This window comes from Phocoena phocoena, chromosome 1 (assembly GCF_963924675.1).
Source record: "Phocoena phocoena chromosome 1, mPhoPho1.1, whole genome shotgun sequence".
Taxonomy (NCBI): domain Eukaryota; kingdom Metazoa; phylum Chordata; class Mammalia; order Artiodactyla; family Phocoenidae; genus Phocoena; species Phocoena phocoena.
The window spans coordinates 130,309,670-130,332,420 of record NC_089219.1 but is presented as its reverse complement, the minus strand read 5'-3'; the positions used below and the strand labels follow the sequence as shown (position 1 = coordinate 130,332,420).

Genomic DNA, 22,751 nt, shown 5'->3' with positions numbered 1-22,751 from the left:
GGAAACAATCCGATTTATCATCACATTGAAAAGAATAAAATACCTAGTAATAAACCTACCTGAGAAGGCAAAAGATCTGTACTCTGCAAACTGTAAGACGCTGATGAAAGAAACTGAACACAACACAAACAGATGGAGAGATATACTGTGTTCTTGGATTGGAAGAATCAATATTGTTAAAATTACCGCACTACCCAAGGTAATCTACAGAGTCAATGCGACCCCTATCAAATGACCAATGGCATTTTTCACAGAACTAGAACAAATAATTTAAAAATTTGTATGGGAACACAAAAGACCCCAAATAGCCAAAACAATGTGGAGAAAAAAGAACAGAGCTGGAGGAATCATGCTCCCTAACTTCAGATTATCCTACAGAGCTGCAGTAATCAAAACAGTATGATACTTGCACAAAAACAGACACATATATCAATGGGACAGGACAGAAAGGCCAGATATAAACCCACACCCTTATAGTCAATTAATCTACAACAAAGGAGGCAAGAATATACAATGGAGAAAGGACAGTCTCTTCAATAAGTGGTGCTGGGAAGACTGGACAGCTACATAAAAGAGAATTAGAACATTCTCTGAAAAATAAACTCAAAAGAATTAGGAGTTTGGGATTCAAATATACATACTACTATATATAAAATAACCAACAAGGACCTACTGTCTAGCACAGGAAACTATACTCAATATCTTGTAATAACTTACAATGGAAGAGAATGTAAAAAAGAATAATAACTGAATCATTTTACTGTACATCTGAAACTAACACAACATTGTAAGTCAACTATATTTCAATAAAAATTTAAAAAATAAACAACCACCCCCACAAAAGTTCTATGAATACTACTATGAATTAAACTGGCTGCTTTTGAAAAAAAAATTTTTTTAAACCCCTCAAAATGATTAAAGACCTAAATGTAAGACCAGATACTATGAAACTCCTAGAGGAAAACACAGGCAGAACACTCTTTGACACAATCACAGCAATATTGTTTTGGATGCGTCTCCTAAAGTAAAGGAAATAAAAGCAAAAATAAACACATGGGACCTAATTACACTTAAAAGCCTTTGCATGCCAAAGGAAACCATTGACAAAACAAAAAGACAACATACTGAATGGGAGAAAATATTTGCAAATGATACGACCAATAAGGGATTATATACATTGAAGCATTCAGGAGTAAAGGAATATGATGTATGCAGTATACTCTCAAATTGTTGAAAGAAAAATATTTATATAATAAGGACAAAATGATAAAGAAAATGTGTCAAAATGTTAACAACTGGTGAATCTTGGTAAAGGGAACATGAAAGTTTTCTTTTTCCTACAACTTTTTATACATTGGAATTTTTTTCAAATAAAGTTTAAAAATTATTTTTCCAATTTGATAGGTTAAGAAATGTTTTGATGTATGTTTCTTTAGTTATGTGTAATGGTGAGTATCCTTTCATATGTTTATTTTATACCTGAATATCTTTTTTACACATCGCTTATTCATATCCTTTGCCTATTTTTCTAATGTATTTTTTATGGTTTTTCTCATTGAATTTGTATGAGTCTTATGGGAATTAGTGTTTTTTCTGACACATATGCACAAAATAGGTTTTCTGAGTTTGGCATTACCTAATTTAGTTTATGGTACTTTTTTGGTTGAAAAATATTTAATTTTTATGCAATCAAATTTATTAATCTTTCTATATGGCTTCTGGGTTATATCCTGCTTAGAAAGGCCGTTTTTACCCCCAGACTACTAATGCTTTCTTCTAGTACTTTTAGAATTTAATTTTTTAGGTTTAATTTATTTATCAGTTGGGAATTCCATCTGTTTAAAGAGTTTATTTTTTCCCCAAATCACCAGTTTTACTAAAGACACATATTAAAACAATTTTACTTTCCTCCACTGACTTGAAACATCTACTTCTGGACCCTTCTCAGTGCCACTGATCTGTTCCTTCTTTAGTTCCAAACTGTATTGTTTTAATATTTCTTAAAGCCAATGATTCTAATATTAAATTTTGGAAACTACCTGGCTGTTCCAGCATAAATAGTTATCCGTTGGTATCTGAGGAGGATTGGTTCCAGGATTGCCCTCTACCCCACTCCCCTGTGCCCCCAGGATACCAAAATTCATGGATGCTCAAGACTCATATAAAATGGCACAGTATTTGCATAATCTACACAATCCTCCCATATACTTTAAATCATCTCTAGATTAACTTATAATACCTAATACAATATAAATGTTATGTAAATAGTTGCCAGCACCTGACAAATTCAAACATTATCTTTGGGAACTTTATGGAATTTTTCATATTTTTGATCCACAGTTGGTTGAATCTGTGAATGCAGAACCAGCAAATATGGAAGGCCAACTATATGTACGTGTGTGTGGTGTGTGTGTGTGTGTATCCTCCTTAACCAATCCCTTCCTTTGCATTTCATGACCCCCACGTTGCTGGTTTTCCTCCTTTCTCTACGCTAGTTATTCCCAGCTTCCTTTGTCAGTTGCTTTTTTGCTAATCATCCTTCAATATTTGGAAAAATTTTAGGGCTTTTCTCTTCTCTCTTCCTACTAGGTGATCTCATTGGCACTGATTTTTTTAACCTTGTTTATGGTGATTTTTGTAAAAAAGTTTTATATTTATATAAAATATTAAAAAGTTTTAAATTTATATCCAATCAAATATATCATTTTCTTTTATGGCTTCAAGGTTATATCCTGCCTAAAAAGGGTTAAGCCATAGTTTAATTATTATGACTTCATTACTATGTTGATGACTCCTAAATTTTAGTCTCAGCCTAACTTCTTTTCTAAGATACAGATGCATATAAACAGTGAGCTGCTCAGTATCTCTATTTAGCTATCTCACAGGCATCTCAAACTGAATATATCTAAAATGGAATCCATGATTTTACCTCCTCAAACTGTTCCCCTCTCCATTTCTAGTACAGATTCCCAGAAATGATATTGGCGAGTCAAAGAGTGTGAACAAAAAGTGTGTAATTTTGATATATTGCCCAGTTTCCTTCCAGAGGGGTTTTATCAATTTATACTTACACTAGCAGTGTAGCTATTTCTCCATGGTCTTGTCAACAGGGTGTGTAATCAAACTTCTGGATAACTGCAATCTAATAGATTACAAATTTGTAATCTGATAGATAAAAAATAGTACTTTGGTATAGTTTTAATTCGTTGTTAAGTTATTATGAACAAACGAGCAGATTTTCGTATGTTTAAGGGCAATCTGAACTTCTTGTTTACTGCCCATTTTTCTGTTAGGTCACTGGTCTAGGTTATTGACCAATAGGAGCTCTTGATGTATTAAGGATATATCATCTGTAATATGAATTGAAAATATTTCCCCCCAGTTTGTCTTTGATTTTTGTCTTGATATTATTTTGTTTTACCATGCACAAATTTTTAATTTTTATATAGTAAAATCTATCAATATTTTCTTCTATGCTTTCTGGGTTAGTCAATTAGAAAGGCCTTCTTCATTTCGAGATTATAAAGGAATTGCTTCATGTCATCTGCTACTATTTTCATGGTTTCACTTTGTATTTTTTAAATCTTTGATCCATTGGAAGTTATCCTGTTGGACAGAAGAGTGGTATTAAAGAATAAAATGAACCATGTCTTTCCTTTGCTTAAAACCCTTTAATGGTTTTCTTTTCTTTTTTAAAATTTATTTATTTATTTATTTATTTTTGGCTATGTTGGGTCTTCATTGCTGTGCGTGGGCTTTCTCTAGTTGTGGCGAGCAGGGGTTACTCTTCATGTGGTGTTCAGGTTTCTCACTGCTGTGGCTTCTCTTGTTGCAGAGCGTGGGCTCTAGGCGTGCAGGCTTCAGTAGCTGTGGCTCAGGGCTCTAGAGCACAGGCTCAGTAGTTGTGGCGCACAGGCTTAGTTGCTCCACAGCATGTGGGATCTTCCCAGACCAGGGCTTGAACCTATGTCTCCTGCATTGGCAGGTGGATTCTTAACCACTGCACCACCAGGGAAGCCCTTTTAATGGTTTTCTATTGGTCTTAAGATTAAATTTCAAATTCTTAACATGGTCTATTAGCTCCATTGTGATATGGCTCTATTCTTTCTATAAAATCATTATGTTACATCCTCCCTTTTGCCCTCTGGATCTCACTGGGTTTCTTTCAGTTCCTTGAACTTGTTATGCTTCTTCATGTTTCAGAATTTTGTATGAAGTGTTCCAGAACCAAAGTTAAATCTCTCTGTAATACACTGTTAAATCATCCAAGGCTTCTTCTCTGTAGCACCCATTAACTGTAATTATGAATTCAATGGCTATCTTCCCTGCTAGATTATAATTTCCACTAGAACAGACATTCTAGGCATCTTGTTCATTACTGTAGCCTCTGTTCCCAAGCACAATGGCTGAAGTATAGTAGCTTTACAAATACTTATTAAATGAATGAATAAATGAAAAATAACAGGTTTAATAAAAAACTCCTTCTAATAACATCCAATTCATTTTTCTGATTATTAGTTCAAACAATCTCTGATCTACAGTTTATTCTGCTGAACACTCATATAATCAGGAAGGAAGTGCTTTATAAAAACGACCAATACCAACTATCCTATCAGTAATAAACTGTATTCTGGCTTATAAATGAGCCTTTTATGAATATGTCTAGGGAAATCAATCCCTGAAAACTTTAGCTTTTGCTAAAAGAACACAAAATTGTCCTATAAAATAAAAACCAGGCTTAGAATTTGTAACATTTCTTTGATATTATGAGTTAGAATTAGCAGTAAATACCTAAACAGGTATGTGTTAGCAGAATGGTGAACCCATATTGTTCTTCTGACAAATACACTGTGAATGCATCACACCACCAAGTACAACTCACCTCTTGAAAGTTATGTTGAGTGAACTTGTCTGCTATCCTTAGCAACTCACGACATGAATGTGTGTCAGCAAAAGCCCGAATGCCCAGGCAGTTAGAAGGATCTAATTGTCTCTTTAAGAATTCACAACAGGCTTCCTGTATTTCTGCCAGCTGAAGGAGGCAAGCAGCTGGCAGAAGGGTCTGAACATTGCCCTCTTCCACAGTTATCTGGGAGGTATATGCAAAGTCTATCAGTAGTTCCATAGCCCTCTCATCTATGTCTCGGATCACAACTTCCGTCTGACGGCTCTCTGCCAATTCTCCTGTAAACATAGCTCGGAAGTAAGGACTACAGGCTGACAAAATGACTCGATGGGCATATATCTTCTTAGCACCCACAACTAGCACCACATCACACAGCTCCCGGTGCTTTCTCAGAAGGTTAATCACTTCCAAGGTTTGTCGAGGGTGCTTGTCTGAGATATAGGGCATGCGGGCAGGTTGGGGAACCCCTTCTGGCAGTTTGTTGGGGTCTCCAAGGGTGCAGCGGCTTGTTACATCCATTCCAGTCTCTCCTGGTCGAATGTTGGTACACCTACAGAGATGGGGGTAGGAGAGAGAAGAGAAGATGGCAATATTTTTAGAAGCTAATTCCTGCATTTCACATGTATATTGTATGTAGAAATTCAGGTGCTAACTTACTAGGTAAATGCCACAAACTTAAATTATTGACAAATAATTAGAACTAAGACATTTGGATTTTCATAATCATCACACTGTATCTATCGACATGGAGAAAAAAAGAGAATCTATGCCCCTCAATTAAGATGATAACTATGCTTTTAACAAATATTTACTAGTTCTTATATTTTACAGAGCATTTTGCTATGGACTGAGGAAAATTCAAAGAAATATAAAGAGGTAATCAGGGAACCTAATTATCTAGAAGGAGAGACACATGAATAGCCGAAAGCGGGCAACCAGGATAAAAAATGTGGTTCAGAAAGGCAAAGTCTATACTTATTTGTTTATACTGGAACATAGACCTGGCATAAGCTATCAGGTTATTACAAGGGTATGTATTTTTGTGTGTGTGAAGTAGGAATATTACATTGCATTTTTCCAGAGCTTAGGTGAAATATCCTACACACATGCTTCAGATCGTTATACTCCTGTTTCTGATTCTCTACTTACTAAGCAGTCTTCTGACTCATGTGAGTCTCAGAAACTAATCATCTATGACTGTACTGAGATAGTCTAATACTGGCCTGCAAGAGACAGTATCAGTTTACTACCCCTAAAGCTGTAGCACTGACAAGACCTACAGTATAATAAAACACTAGAGTGTTGACAGAATCCCCTGGGAAGGAGAGGAGAATATAAAAGGACATTTTAGGAAGAAGAAACTACACTTAGCTCTTCCTTTCTTCAGCAGCAACCTGTTTTTCCCAAGTACTTATAAATTCAATATTTCTACGCTTGGCCTCAGCCTACAGGTAACTGTATTCTATAGTACAAACTGTTCATAATTCCTGACATCTGGTAGAAACAGCACTGTTTATGCTTGACAATTTAAAACTGAAACATAAAACTGAGCAAAACTGAGTTAAAGGATAATTGTTACCACCCATGTAAACAAGCAAAAAAGCTTTCAGCCACAGTACTTAATGGTCTCTTGTTTGTAGTAGATGCTGAAATAATACATCACGTGGTTAACAGTGTTACACCATTAAAGACAAGACCATTTAAAATTTTTCCATTATAATACTGACATTGTATGTTGAAATTAAAGAGTTTTTGTTGTGACCTTAATTATGTACACAAAGATGGTACTGTTGAACTCAGACATAAACAATTTTTTATTTCACCTAAGTACAATATGAAAGCTAATTTCTACATATCTACTTTTTAAAAATAAAACAGTATGCAAATAAAAACACTTATGATTGTATTAGATTGTATAGATTCTGACTTTCAATAATTGGTAATTTCTCTATGCTTATCAACTGTCTGGTTTGCAAACTTGGAAGGAATTCTCTTAAATGTGGTCATTCTCAAAAGTTCTGTTTTCTCTGCTCTCTATACACATTCTTGGGGAAGTGCATTTAATCTCATGGTTCCCATCACCCATATGTGAATGGCTAAAGCACATAGGCTTTCACTAGTTGTGTCGAGCAGGGGCTACTCTTTGTTGTGGAGCACAGGCTCTAGGCACGCGGGCTTCAGTAGTTGTGGCACGCGGTCTTAGTAGTTGTGGTTTGCAGGCTTAGTTGCTCTGCAGCATGTGGGATCTTCCTGGACCAGGGCTCGAACCTGTGTCCCCTGCACTGACAGGCAGATTCTTAACCACTATGCCACTAGGGACATCCCAGGCCAAAAATCTTGGAGCCCCTTCCCTTCCACATACCCTCAAACCCAATCCATCAGCAAATTCTGTCATTCTACCTCCAAATAATACCTAGAATCCAACCATTTCTCTACCTTTCCACTAGTCCCACCCTAATTCAGGCTATCCTCACACTTCTTTATATGATAATAGCCTCATAAGTGGTCTGCTTGCTTCCACCTTTGCTGATTTATATTCTCTTCTCTAAACAACCAAAATGATCCTTTAGAAAAGTCAGACTATACCTTTCCTCTGCTCAAAATCCTTTAAACACTCATATCAGTAGCAAAAAACAAAGCCTATAGAGTTTACGAACTTCTATATGACTCCTCCCCCGGCTAACTCTGAATTCGTCTCCCACTTTCTCCTTACTCATGGTTCTCTAGTCACACAGACTTCCTTGCTATTTCTGGGACACGCCAAGGCCTCTTTTGCTTCAGAGCCTTAATCCTCCTTCCTGAAAGGTTCTTCCCCAAATATCTGCAGAGCTCATTCCCTTATTTCTTTCAGATCTCTGTTCAAATGTCAACTTATCAGACCACCTTATACGAAACAGCATCTCTTACTTTTACTACCCTATACTCTTTACTGTGCTTAATTTTTCTTCTTGAATAATTACCTCCTGATATAATGTATTGGCTTTCTCTCCCAACCAGAACATAAGCTCCATAAAAACAAGGCCTCTGTTCTCTTTTACTCAATGCTATCCTTCAACACGTGGATCCAGTGCTCATTAAATAGCTGTCAAATAAATTCAGCTTTTCTTCCTGCCAAAATAAACTATACCCTCCAAACTTTCCTGTCTGGTTCTCTTGAAAGAATGCCCAGTTTGTAGCCAGGCAAACATAGATTCAAACCTTAGCTGCATCATTTATTAGGTATAATCTTTGGCAAATTACTTAATGTCTCTGATCCTCAAGTTCATCATCTGTAATTGTGGGGATAATTACACTTACCTCACAAGGAAAATGACAGTGTTGGGATTTGTCTGAATGTAAGTCCTCTGACTCCAAAGTCAGTGCTTTATCCTGAACTGTTTTGGTCAACTAGATGGAGCATTTGAAGCAGAAATGATCCTGGCAATCTGGTTTACGTGGTTATTGTTCTTAGAAGGGAGAAAAGGCAAGCATGCTGCCACATGGCTGGACTATGCTGCTCTTTTAGGAGAATGAGGAGCAAGAACAAGGATCACCGAGACGATAAGGGGTGCCTCATTTTAAATCTTCTGAGAAGTTGTATTTATTTCTAGCAATTTAATTCTAGACGTTATATTTAATTCTATACATTAAGTTATTTCTTCTGTGGTTCTGCTATTTGTTTTTGTAAATGTTTACTTTCAAAAAATCTAAGCCCACATCCTCCAACAGTCTCATCACATCCAAAGGGTTCTACTGGCAGAAATGGTTCGTTTTTTCTACCTTCCCCCCCCACCCTGCCCCGTACATCCCCATACATTTTTCTGGGCATCTTTGAGGGGAAGTTATAATAAGTGTCCCAGAAATAGGTTGTGTTCATACCTTGTCACATCTATATTCACAAATTCTTTGTTTGGAGTCTGATGGATTAAGTACTCTAATGATTTGAGGGGTGGGGTGGTAAACTAAAGTGTGAACTGCTCCCCAGCAAGAGGAAAAAACCCTAGGAAAGCTATTTTTTTAACCACTTTTTAAAAATTGAAGTATGGTTAATTTACAATGTTGTTAGTTTCAGGTGCAGAGCAAAGTGATTCGGTTATACATACATATATGTATACATACATATATATATATGTTCTTTTTCAGATTATTTCCCATTATAGGTTATTACAAGATATTTAATATATTTCCCTGTGCTATACAGTATGTCCTTATTGTACATCTATTTTATACTGTGTATATGTTAATCTTAAACTCCTAATTTATACCGCCCCCCCCCCACTATCTGCTTTGGTAACTGTAAGTTTGTTTTCTATGTTTGTGAGTCAATTTCTATCTTGTAAATAAGTTCATTTGCTTTCTTGTTTTTGTTTTTTTGTTTTTTTTCATTAGGAAAGCTTTTAATTAAAGGCTTGGGGGAGCAAGCCTGATTGTCCAAGTGAAAATTCATCTGGAAAAACCAGAGGATCTCAAATTATTTGCTTTTCTATCCCAATAGTGAACTAATGACATTACAAATATATATATATTATATAATATATACATAAAGAAATTGAACTCAAATAACATTTTTATTAACTTAATTTTCAAGACTAATTTACATATGTTTTAAGGCTGAAGGAGCTAGGTGGAAGGATTATTCTGGACTCCATCCACAGTTAACAAACTAAGGAGACCAAATAGAGCTTTTGCCTTCTCCCACAAAAGGACTGCCAATTGCTTCATTTGCAAATATTTTCTCCCATTCTGAGGGTTGTCTTTTCATCTTGTTTATGTTTTCCTTTGCTGTGCAAAAGCTTTTAAGTTTCATTAGGTCCCATTTGTTTATTTTTGTTTTTATTTTCATTTCTCTAGGAAGTGGGTCAAAAAGGATCTTGCTGTAATTTATGTCATAGAGTGTTCTTCCTCTGTTTTCCTCTAAGAGTTTTATAGTGTCTGGCCTTACATTTAGGTCTTTAATCCATTTTGAGGTTATTTTTGTGCATGGTGTTAGGGAGTGATCTAATCTCATTCTTTTACATGTAGCTGTCCAGTTTTCCCAGCACCAAGAGGGAGGAGATATGGGGATATATGTATATGTATAGCTGATTCACTTTGTTATAAAGCAGAAACTAACACACCATTGTAAAGCAATTATACTCCAATAAAGATGTTCAAAAAAAAAGGGGGGGTGGAAGGACTGCCCCTTCCTGTTAGGCTGTTACATTAAGTTTTAAAATACTGTTTCTCTAACACCAGCTATGCGGGGGTGCTTGGTAAAAGCACAGATTCTTAAGGGGGGCTAGAGAATCAATATCTCTGGGGGTGTAGTTACAGAGTCTGCATTTAGCAAGCAGGTTATTTTAACACAAATTAAAGTTTGACTAATAACTGGCTAATAAATTTGACTAATAAATAAAATTTCTTTATTAGCGGAAACTGTTGGCTTTTACAACGAGACTGTTGACCTAAGTCGAAAGGAAATAACAACATGGAGAAAGTAATGATTCAAAATGTAGCTATAAAGGAAAGAAAAAAAGTAAGAGCGAAGTCTTGTCAAACATACAAAATGAAATAAAACAAGAAGGATTCACATTTACCAAAATGTCAATAAATCTAAAAAATCAGACATTATGTATGAAATCATTTTAAGAAACTGTAGGGACTTCCTTACAGTTGGTCCAGTGGTAAAGAATCCGCCTTCCAATGCAGGGGACCCGGGTTCGATCCCTGGTCGGGGAAAAAGATTCCACATGCTGCAGCGCAACTAAGCCCGCGCGCCACAACTACTGAGCTCTCACGCCTCAACAAGAGAGGCTGGGGGCTGCAACCTACAGAGCCCACATGCCCTGGAGCACGCACACCACAAGTAGAGAGAAAACCTGCATGCCACAACTAGAGAGAAGCCGGCGTGCCACAACGAAGACCCAACATAGCCAAAAAAAAAAAAAAACACAAAAAACTAATTACTACATTTGAAGTTGTACATATAATTGGAAGGAAAAAGCTGCTATTAAAATTTTTTCAATTATTCTTTCACATTCTGTGGGAAAGGGCAATGTTTATTTCAGAGACAGATGGTGCTTTTAAGAAAACATCTATTTGGGCCTTTTAATTATAAAACGCAAGGTGAGGGCTCTTTGGGATGATAAAACCATTAGATGTACTTCGTCTGCAGTATTTTTTGGTTTGTTTTTAAATTTAAATTGAATTTGAATATCATTAGGAGGGCTTGGAATCTTAGTTCACCACAGACCCCACCACTCTCTCTTATGTGAAAGCCATGCACTTATATGAACTACGTATAAGATATACGAGGATTTTGTTTTTTAACCTCTGTTCTAGAGGCAGCAAGATTGTAACAAAGAGAACTAAACTACTCAGTATAATAAAGTAACAGTAATTTCAAAGGGAGAAAGTTTTAGGGCGAGAAAGAGAATTAGAAAGGAAAAGAAACAGAGACTGATTAAAACTGGTGGCAGGTTGTGATTTAAGGAGAGAAACAGCCAGTGAGAAAATAATGAATGGCCAAACCTTTATGGTCTCCTTCATTATCCCTAAACTTTCAGTAAAATCCTGAGGTATTCAATGGCAGTGGTCAATGAAGATGAAGAGAGAGACAGTGAGTATGCAGTATTTCTAGAAAGAAGCTTGGCTGTGAAAAGAGACATAAACTACTATGTCTGTTTAAAGAGAGTAATAACTGGAAAATGATTATATATTGATGCAAAGAACCAAAAGGAGGGAGAAGTTTTAAAATATATGTAAAGAGGGAGAGAATAAATGATGGAGCAAAATTCTTGAAAAGTGGGGGTATTTCGAAACAAAATACAGAAGAATGGATCTTAGACAAAAGGGAGAGAGCTCACCATAAGAGGTCAGATTAAGGGCATGGGAGGAAACATAGTGTGGAAACAGATACATTTATTTTCGGGTAAGGAGGTGTCAGGAGCTTGAGGAAGTTCATACCTGATGGCCTCTGTTTTCTGTGAAGCTGGGATTTGGGGGAGCAGGTCACTTGCTGCCACTGAAAGGAGTGTTAAGAGGGTTATGAGAAGAATGGGTAAGGATGTGAAATAGCTACTGTGGGGAATGAGTAAGCATTGATTAGGGACTCACAGAAATACTGTTGGATGACATTGTTGGCCCAAATGATATTAAAGACTCTGAATACAGTAGCATGAATTCCCTGTGGCTGGTTTTATCCAGCAGTAATCAACAGCCCAAATTACAGAATATAAATGTCTGCCTTAATCTAGAATGGGTAAATGCCACGGACAAACTCGGGAGTTCAGTGAGTGGTGGCTAGAAAATGGTTAAAGTGGTTGCAGGAGTAAACTGTAAAAACACAAGAGACAAAAGTGTGTTGATTATGATTAGGTCAAAGAACAGCTGGAATGGGCATTCAAGAGGTTATGGTCAGAAAACAAGTTATCAGGACTTAAAACGATTTCGGAGAGAGATTTTCTGAGTGATAGTAGGAATGAATTTTTGAAGTGAGTGAAGGTAAAAGTCCCAAGAATTTAGGAGGTCAAGGAAATGCAGGCTAGATAAATGCATGGGTCATTCCCATGAATACTGATATCTCGAATGATAGAAGAATCAAGTCATGTGCATGTAGGAAACATAAACCAAAGAACAAATAAAATATCTTAAATATTCTTCATGTTTGCTAAAGGAATGCTACAACTTTAGTACCTCCCTAAGTACATTTAATAACAGCATTTCCACATACCCCAAATATTTGAGTCAACTTAAATTTCACAGCTATCATGGCACTCGTTCCTCAGATCTACTTCAAAAGTAATAGTCTTAATTGAGGAAAGAGTCATGTTCTATAAGTGGCTATGATAATTTGAAATCAAACACAATAAAAAGTTTAGAAAAACATAGCCTTCTAAAGCATTTATAATCAAGTTTTATTTCTTAGTCCAAAGACCTGCAGAATCTTTCCTTAGCTTGGAATTGTGCTCCTTATCTATCAAATGAGCATCTCTCCCTTTATACTTCAAACATTTGTTTTAATTTGGAAATTAACAGCCTGCTCTTAGAAGATTCAGCTGAGTTGACCCTCATTTAAAGTCCTAAGCACACACGAATAGGGAGAGCTAGAGACTTGAGCATACAAATCCTTAAAACAGAAATAACATCTCAAGGTGCCAGTGAAGCTTATTAGAAGAGCATCCACTAGGCAGTACATTCCCTACCACACCAGAAAGCCAGGCAGTTAATTCCTTAATCTGAAAGTAGGTCATGAATACTTCAGCCTTAAGGCATCACTGTTTATTGGATGAAATGAGGGTCAGCATTGGGTGCCTTGGCCCAGCAACCAAGGTAAGATGGAGAAAGGGCAATTGGCCATGCAAACAAGCTGGTCTCCCTTTATGTCAGGAAAGCAAGTCTTCCTAGGTAGATACCTCTCAGCAACTTCCACTGACATTTCATTGGCAGCACTGTGTTACATAGCCAACCCCAAATGCAAAGAATATTAAACATATCAAGTATAATATTTTTTCTTGTGTCTATATAGTAGGAGGAAAGAAAGGAGAGGTGTTGAGTAAGCCAACTTGGCATGGCACACCAAGAAAGAGCCAAATCAAGCAGGTGTATCTTATATTATTATTTTTTTAAATTAATTAATTTATATTTTGGCTGAGTTGGGTCTTCATTGCTGCGCACGGGCTTTCTCTAGTTGCGGCGTGTGGGCTTCCCATTGCGGTGGCTTCTCTTGTTGCAGAACACGGGCTCTAGGCACACGGGCTTCAGTAGTTGCAGCATGCGGGCTCAGTAGTTGTGGCACACAGGCTTAGCTGCTCCGCGGCATGTGAGATCTTCCCAGACCAGGAATCGAACCCATGTCCCCTGCATTGGCACGTGGATTCTTAACCACTGCACCACTAGGGAAGTCTCCTTATACTACTATTTTAAAGCATACATTTTAGGCTAAGTAGAATAAACTGGAAATTCTAGACAAGAGATCTGAATGGGATTTGTCTTTTGATGTTGAACTCAAGGAGCTCATCTGTGATCTTCACCGTGAGTGAACGTTATCAATAAAATCTCTAGATACAATTAATAAAACAAAACCCAAAGAACCTAAAGCTTCTTACCCATTTATGAATTTTCAATGGGTTTTCATCTTAGGCCCCACCTTAAACACCCTTGGTACTCCCTAGGATTTTGCTTTTGGCATCTTCCTTTTCTGTTCTACCCTCATTCACACCTACAACTTCAAGAATCTTCTGCATACTGATGACTCACAATTGTTTTTTTCTTTCCAGCCCAAACTATTCTTCTGCCCCAGATCCATAGTCCAATTACATGCTGGCTATCTCTACCTGGCTGTTTCCTAGACATAATAATCTTGAAGAATACAAAAGAGAACTATTCTTGGCTTAGTAAAACCTGTTCCTCTTCCTGTATTTTTTTTTTTTTTTGTGGTACGTGGGCCTCTCACTGTTGTGGCCTCTCCCGTTGCGGAACACAGGCTCCGGAAGGGCAGGCTCAGCGGCCATGGCCTACGGGCCCAGCCGCTCCGCAGCATGTGGGATCCTCCATGACTGGGGCATGAACCGGCGTCCCCTGCATCGGCAGGCGGACCCTCAATCACTGCACCACCAGGGAAGCCCCTCTTCCTGTATTTTTGATCTCATTATGGCAGCCCCTAGTTGCCCAAGCTAAGATCTTTGGAGTCATTTATATCGTTACCTTTTCCTCACTCTATATTCACCAAATCCTTTTGATTTTACTATTAAACTCTTAATTCCATCCTCTTCTCTCAATCCCCGCTGCCACTGATCTACTTCAGGGCCTCATCAGCTTTCATCTAAACTACTACAACTCCTTTAAATTAGTATTTTTTGCCATTATTTTTTCCCTCTTTCTGGTCTACATCCTATCTTCTTAAATATCAGCCCAAAAACCAAATCTGATTTGTATAACAACATCCATTGCCTCTTAAATACCTAAAGGGTAAAGTTGAACTCTTTCCCATGGTTATAGCCTCATTTTCCATGATTTTCCCCCCTTGTTTCCCCTTCTTCCTCCCTCATATACTCTGCACTCCAGATATACTTACCATTCCATACATGTTATACACTTCCAGGTCTTGGTGTCTTCTTGTGTTTTTGTTTTTGTTTTTGGCATATCTGTTCCTTCTGTTTATGGTGTCTTTATTATCTCCCTTCTTTAATTCTTATCCTTTAAAGTACATTCTTTAAAGCAAATTCTTATCCTTTCTAAAAGATCCAGCTCAAATATCACCACCTCTGTGAAGGTGAGCTTTCCTCATCTCCACAGAGCACAGGTTTACATCTCTACTAAAATGCTGTTCATGGGACTTCCCTGGTGGCACAGTGGTTAAGAATCCGCCTGCCAATGCAGAGGACACGGTTTCGATCTCCTGGTCTGGGAAGATCCCACATTGCTGCGGAGCAACTAAGCCCGTGTGCCACACTAGTGAGCCTGTGCTCTAGAGCCCGCAAGCCACAACTACTGAGCTCGTGCACCACAACTACTGAAGCCCACTTGCCTACAGCCTGTGCTCCGCAACAAGAGAAGCCACCGCAATGAGAAGCCCGTGCACCACAATGAAGAGTAGCCCCCGCTTGCTGCAACTAGAGAAAGCCCATGTGCAGCAACAAAGACCCAACGCAGCCAAAAAAAATAAAGTCCTGTTCATGTCGTATTATGGTACCTGTTTACATGTCTTTCCATCACTTCATCTGTATACCTACAGTATACAGGCATAGAACAAGTACTATATAAATGTTTGGTGAGTGAATAAACCAATTCCTAATAAAATCAGGCTCAGTTTCCCATTTGTATATTTAAGAAAAGATGGAAGAATTACATTGCAAAATGTTTTAGTATCTCTAAATTAAATCAATGATTAAAAAATAGTATCTTGGGAGACGGGCACACTGTTGGTGAGACTTCAGACTGGATAATCTCTAAGGAGAGGAATATGTTAATATTAACCAAAATCTTGAAATGCATATACTCTTTGGGCAATTTTACATCTAAGAATTTATCCTATACTTACAGAACTGGGCAAAAACTACATACAAGGATATTCACTGCAGAATTGGTTGTAACAGCAAACCATTTGAAATAAACATCTCTCAAAGGGACTGGTTAACTATGGTACTTACAGATAATAAAATACTATGTAACTATTAAAAAGAATAAGGTGGGTCTATGTATTTGTCATATCTACAAGATAATGTGTGAAGTGAAAAAAGAAAGATACAGAAGACTGCGCATGATGTGTGAACATTAGTGTTTTTTAAAAAGGGGAGATATTCTATATATGCTTGTATATGCATTACAATACTAAAAAATGCATAAGAAACTGCTTTCAAGTGGTTCCTCGGGAGAGGAAAATTGGGAGCTAGGGTCAGCATTGGGAGACTTACTTTTCATTGAATATCTTATCTTTTAAATTTTGTAGCATTTACCCATAATAGGTAGTTAAATAAATGAATGCAATGAAGCTTTACTAGTAAAATGCCAATCAGTTTCATAAAGCTTTATGATTAAGCATCGGAATACCCTAACAGCAATTTTCAATCTTTTCTTGTTCATAGTTTTTCCCCCCTCATGGGAAAAGTCTGTAGATACGGTTCAGCTGTTCAGTCATTCAAACAATTATTCAGTGATCATTAGGTGCCAGGGATACAAAGATACAGAAGACATATGACAGTCAAAGAGCTCACACTCAAAAAAAAAAAAAAAGAGCTCACACTCTAGTAGTGAGAACAAACATGTATTCAAATAATCTCAATATAAACAGTTATTTCTCATTCAAAGCTTCTCCAATAGCTGGTAAGTATAAACCCAACATTACTTTCCAGAGACTGCTTTCTGGGTTGCAGCAGCAAGAATGACAGCCCAATAAGGAAAGGGTGTGACCAAGACTTAACATAGGTAGCAGGTAAAAGTAAAACCAGAGAGCAGCGGTAGGCCAGGCTCTGGCCAAGTGATGGTGATGAAAAAAGAACTGTAACTTAACAATTAATGGCATCAGAATTCTCCAATACGTTTAAACAACTGGCAATGTTATATAAAAAAAGCAAGAAAAAAAAGGGTAGGTATGAGTGATTAAGCAAATATTTTATACAGAAATTACTGATAAACCAAAAACATTCTCATGCTGTGCCTTCTCTTTTTGAAAAATAATAAGCTTATATTAAACAATTACATAAGATATGACATTTATGGCAGCTGAGGATGAGAAGCAATCAGTGGTTCTTGCAATCATGTTAGAAGTTGAAGTGATGAAGCATTTAATATATGTGTTGTTAATTTCTTCATGTACTTTCAGTCAAATATTATTCCTACTTTAGAGTCAGACACAAATAAGATAATGGTATTTGTTATATCCATAACATCTTTTCATCTGGCGATCTCAAAGCACTTGCAAGCATTCATTAATTCCCAATATCCTGGTCAGATATATTACAGAAGTAAACTGGGGCACGAAGAAGGTGAACAGGTCAAGGGCAATCAAAAAAATCAATAACTGATTTGGAAAAAACATTTATATTCTGGTTCTTCCTCCTGGTTCTAAGTCATACCCCCATCACAAAATGCTTCTTCTCTTAAAAGGGTCTACCAGAGCTATTTATGTTTGATGTTAAACAAAAATGATTAATACAGTTCAATAAATGTAAAATGAGTTTTACAAATGAAGAAATAGAAGTGGGCTGATTTTCGATAAGGATTTGAGTCCTATTTGTTGGAACAGATTGAGAAAAAGCATTACCAAATTTCTAAATTCTAGGGTTAGGAGAATTGTCTATGTTTTCCCACACACTGTTGTATTTTTCTATGGACTAAGTTATGTCCAATAACTTTTTTAGTCCTTGACCAAACTTCCCTGCAATGCAGCTATTTTAATTAATAGAACAAATGTATTAATGAACATCAATGAAATAACCAAAACCATAATTAGACATTCAGTACAGCGTATTATAAGCAATCATTAGTCTTATATGGCAACAGAACCCTCTACATTCTATGGTTGAAGACTATAATAAACCCATACAGTATCACAGTACACTTAGTGATTACCACAAAAAATTACCATGCAAAAAGGAAAACTGAAGTGTTAACTATATAAAACTCACAGCACTCTTTAGCAATTTAAGTTTTATATCTTACTCTATTTAAAAAGCTATTAATTCCTGATACTACTCTTGATTTATTTTAGAACAAGAATCATTAGTTACAAGCAGAATTTGGTAAGATTTGAAAACGTTTAAAATTTTTTTTAAACGAAGCCCTGGATTATTATGTGAATTGCATTTAGTGAAACCGAAGGTTTTCTTCCTAAATGCCTACCTGCGCATTGGCTTTCCTTCCATGCAACATGAAAAGTACCCTTCACCACACTCTAAAGCCGAACCTAAGACAATAGAAAAGCAGTACTTAAAAACTATTTCTGATCTTTCCGATAACAATCTCTATACAATAATTTCGTTCAGTGATAAAGAACTTTATATCCTATTATACGACAGGCCTTTTGCACATGCACAATTATAACCCTTACCTAGTACCTTTAAGATGACCGTCTTTACTCTGAATGCTAAAAAGATTCTATGTGAATGTGAGGGTAAGTGCGCTAAATAGTCCCGACTGCCAGGTTGGTCTTGTCTCTCTTCAAAAAGTGCTTTGGAGACATTTAACTTTGACCTATCAAGTATATCTACAGAGTATTCACCAGATACCCATAGCAGTACTAACATGATAGATCGGATAGGGAACACGCTGGTTTAACAACGGATCTGAAAGCTGTTAAGTTGTCCCGAAGGGACAGGAGTAGGAGCAGTCACTTGCCTTTAAGAACAAACAACTCCACTTTCGATAGCCCGGGCAGATAGAACAGGGTAGAGAAACTATGGCTGCAGACTAACATTCTCTTTACAAGCCCTTCCCTCAATTCCCGAAACAATGTCCACCACCCACTTGGCAAGATTTCGCTAGGTCCCGAGGGTTAAGTGGGACTCACGATATCCACTTCCTTCCCCGCAAATTCCAACCCCTGTCTAGGGAAGTTGTCCAGGGTGCGGAACCCCACGCCTTCAGGCAGAACGGCCCAGCGGCTCCCCTGGCTCCGGGGTAGGGCTGTCAGCCAGCTCGAGCGCAGTCTGGTGCCCCGCAAGGCCCAGCCCCAGTCCCCCAACAGTCCCTTCCTGGTGCCGACTGACAGGCGGCGGGAGACGCACGGCCCCTACCCAATGGGCAGCTCGGCAACTTGGGACCACAGATTTGCAAAGCGAGTCCTGGGTGCTGTCCACTGTCCCCTACTCTAAGGCTGCTAACCTACCGGCTCCGACACTTCCTTCTCTGCAGTAGGCTCCTCCGCCTCCTCCGCCCGCCGCCTCCTCTCTGGCCTCTTCTCTGCCTCGGGTAGCGCAAGGAGGGTGCCGCTCCTCGAGCTTATTTCCCCCACACCCCCCGCCCCACTTCAGCAGCAGGAAGTAGTCCTGTTTCTAAATCGTTCCCTCTGGAACCCACATACCCTGCCAAGAGGTTCCGGCGCAGATAAGGAAGTAGATGCGCCCTTTGTTGGGGGCTTACGTCCCTTCAAAGACTGCCAGTCCTCGTTACCAGTTCCTTGTATCCCCACGGTGACCACTGTGCTAGTTCACTGCTGAACTGGCAATATTTAAATACTGAAGGCTTCTTTCTTCTCCCCATCAGAAGCCAATAGAAAGATGGGAGGAGTCACGGAAAGCCAGGAATTTTGATTTATTTGTAGCTGGTGCGTTTCCTGTTGGCACAATCTTTTCCCTTATTGTGGATTGAATGATTGACACATGCGTACATTCAGTCGACATATATCTATTAGGCCCCATATATCTATTATGCTCCAGATTTCCCAGTTTAGCTTTCAAGACACCAGGGTTTTACTCAGGATTTTAAGGCTATGTCAGCTTCCCTTTCACTTAGTATTCTACAAGAGACACTTCACCAAACACTTCTCTGAACTCACTTTAGTATTACTGAGGAAAAAAAAAATCTTTGTCAGTTTGTCCTTTGCCTGATTTTCCCATAGCACACAGCCACCTAATTTTCACTATATGTTTAGAAAACAAACAAGTGATAGGGTGGGGGATACAATTTCAGTAATATCAGTGAAAGACTGTTGCTGGTTTCCTGATAACTATTATAGGCTGAGCATGAACGTAACCAGATTTTCTTTAGCTGTTCTTCACATGGAATCTACACAGATTTTTGCAGTTGTGTCTGAAAGGGAAAGAATGCATTTTGTTAATTAGCTTGTAGTAGGAAATGCATGGTCTTTAGATCCAGACACCGATAGTTTCAAATCCTAGTCCTGTGATTCACCAGATTTGTGATCTTGGTCAAATTTCTTAATCTCTTAGGCATTAGTTTCTTTTGTATAAAAGGGAAATAATACTCTTTTTATACAATTGTTGAGAGAAGTCAATTATAATGAAGATCATGTATGTCTGGCACTTAGTAGGCACTCAACAAATGTCAGTTTTCTCTCCTCTTTCTTTAAATGGACTCAACTGAGCACTTATTGCATGCCAAGTACCATGCTAGGCTTTGGAAATACAGTCGTGAACAAGATAGACACCATCCTGAAGCTCTAGTGATCATTTATGTGGTTATGATGGTTGACTTTCGAACAACTTTTTCATTATGAGTAATTGGTCTAAACCATCTCCATGCAAATTACCAATACCGACTAATGAGAAATCAGAGGAAATCTAATGGGGACTGTGGGGTAGGATTTCCTAGCATTTTTAGAAGAGATGCAGGAAGAAATAGCATCTTTTCCATTTGGCCATTGTTGTGCCTGGATGAGACACCTGGAAGACCACAACCGTTTTGCAACTATGAGGGAAAGCAGAGGAGAATGAAGCTAGACAATAAGGATGGTAGAACAGAGAGACTGAAAGAATTGGGGTTCTTGAATGTAGTTTTTAAACTACTCATTTTCCCTTGCCTGGACACTTCCCTATTGCTGGACTTGTAGTTATGTGAGATAATAAAATTCCAATAAGTGAGTTGGGGGTTTCTATTAATTGCAGCCAAAAGCATACTAGTTTGTGTAAAAGGATACAGACAAAATAAACAAGTAAACAAATAAGTAAAATAATTTCAGTCAGTGGCAAATGCTATCGAGGAAGGAGCTAAACAGGTGATGTTATGGAGAGTGACTATTTAGGGAAAGGAGAGGCTGCTTTAAGTAGCATGATCAGGTAAGTGCTCTCTGAAAAGGTGGGTTGAGATCTGAAAGGTGAGGGAGAAGCAATCCAGGTGGAAAGCTGGGAGAAGAGTGTTTCAAGCAGAGTGAATAGCAAAGGGAAATGACCTGAGACATAAATAAGCTCATCCTGTTCAAGGAACTTAAAAAAAGCCACTGTGACTAGAAATAATATTAGATATGAGGTAAGAAAGATAGGCGAGAACAAGATCATATATTGTCTTGTAGGATATTGTAAGAAGTTCAGATTTTATTTTAAATTCTATGGAGGTATTTGGCGATATTTCAGCTCAGTTTAGGTTTAACAGCTGATCCTAAATTCAAAACCTTGAAAATTAGAGGAGGAAAATGTGGAAGTTCCATATTAACTATAGGGACAGTCACATGTGAGAAAGAATACAGATCAATATTTCCAGAACTGTTCTTGCTATGGCTGATGGAAAATAAAGGCAGATTTTATTTGATTAAATTGGGGACTTTAAAAAAGAAAATTTTCCTTGGTAGAATTCAATCATACAATTAATTAATGGCTATAATCTAAAATAACTGCTGTCCATAGCTAATCATTAGTCCCAGAGTGTGTTAATGACTTATAAAGGAACCAAATGTAGGCACTAAGATAGCTCTCAGTTTTTGCTTTCTCATCTGGGAATTTAAGGTTGACTTCAGGTGTAAAATAATAAGACTAAGCCAGAAAGCAGTGAGTTTTGAGTTGGGGATAGGAAATCCTAGGGAGTTTTAGGATATCAGGAGGGGTATGTGGTTGGTTTTATGTAGATTTAATTTAAATCTATGATTTAAAATCCATGAACTTGGATATCTTGTGTAAGCAACCCAAATTGTGCTTATATAAACTCATCTGTAAAATGGAAAACAATTTTACAATATTCATAGTGCTATAGGAACTATTAGATAATAATCACCACAAATTCTACAAAAATAGCCTTAAAAACAAAACACTAGGAGAGAGATTATCCCCACTCTATAGATGAGGACGTTGAGGTACATATGTGTTAAATGACTGACTTAAGATTCTGCAGCTAGTTAGCATTAAACTAGTAGGTGATAAAGTATAGAGTTAAATAAAATCAATCTAATGCCACTCCCCCTCATCTTATAATTTAAAAATTTGTCATATGAATTGTAGGAAACTCTTCTGCACAAAATGAAAAGGCAACCTACTAAATGGGAGAAAATATTTGCAACACATATATCTGATAAGGGGTTAATATCCAAAATATATAGAGAACTCATACAACTTACTGGCAAAAAACAAACAAACAAAAATCAATCTAATTTAAAAATGGGCAGATGACCTGGATACACATTTTTCTAAAGAAGACATACAGATGGCCAATGGGCACATGAAAAGTTGCTCAGCGTCACTAATCATCAGGGAAATGCAAATCAAGACCATAATGAGATATAATCTCACATTTTTTAGAATGGCTATTCTCAAAAAGACAAGAAATAAGTGTTGGTGAAGATGTGGAGAAAAGGGAATTTTGTGTACTGTTGTGGGGAATGTAAACTAGTGCAACCACTATGGAAAAGAGTATGGAGGTTCCTAAAAAAATAAAAAAATAAAAAATAGAACTACCAATTCTACTTCTGAGTATTTATCTGAAGAAAATGAAAACACTAACT

At 37.5% G+C, this 22,751-nt stretch overlaps 1 protein-coding gene across 1 annotated transcript in view; it reads right to left on the bottom strand.

Annotated features, from left to right (window-relative positions):
* The window catches only part of KLHL20 (kelch like family member 20), a 99,351-nt gene that overhangs the window by 58,589 nt on the left and 18,011 nt on the right, over nt 1–22,751 (bottom strand). The window contains exons 2-3 of the mRNA XM_065877317.1: nt 18,206–18,269; nt 4,883–5,456 (exon numbers count right to left, since the gene is read on the bottom strand). Of these exons, the coding sequence (XP_065733389.1) occupies nt 4,883–5,456; nt 18,206–18,228 (597 nt within the window). The 5' untranslated portion in view covers nt 18,229–18,269. The remainder of the gene's footprint in view (nt 1–4,882; nt 5,457–18,205; nt 18,270–22,751) is intronic.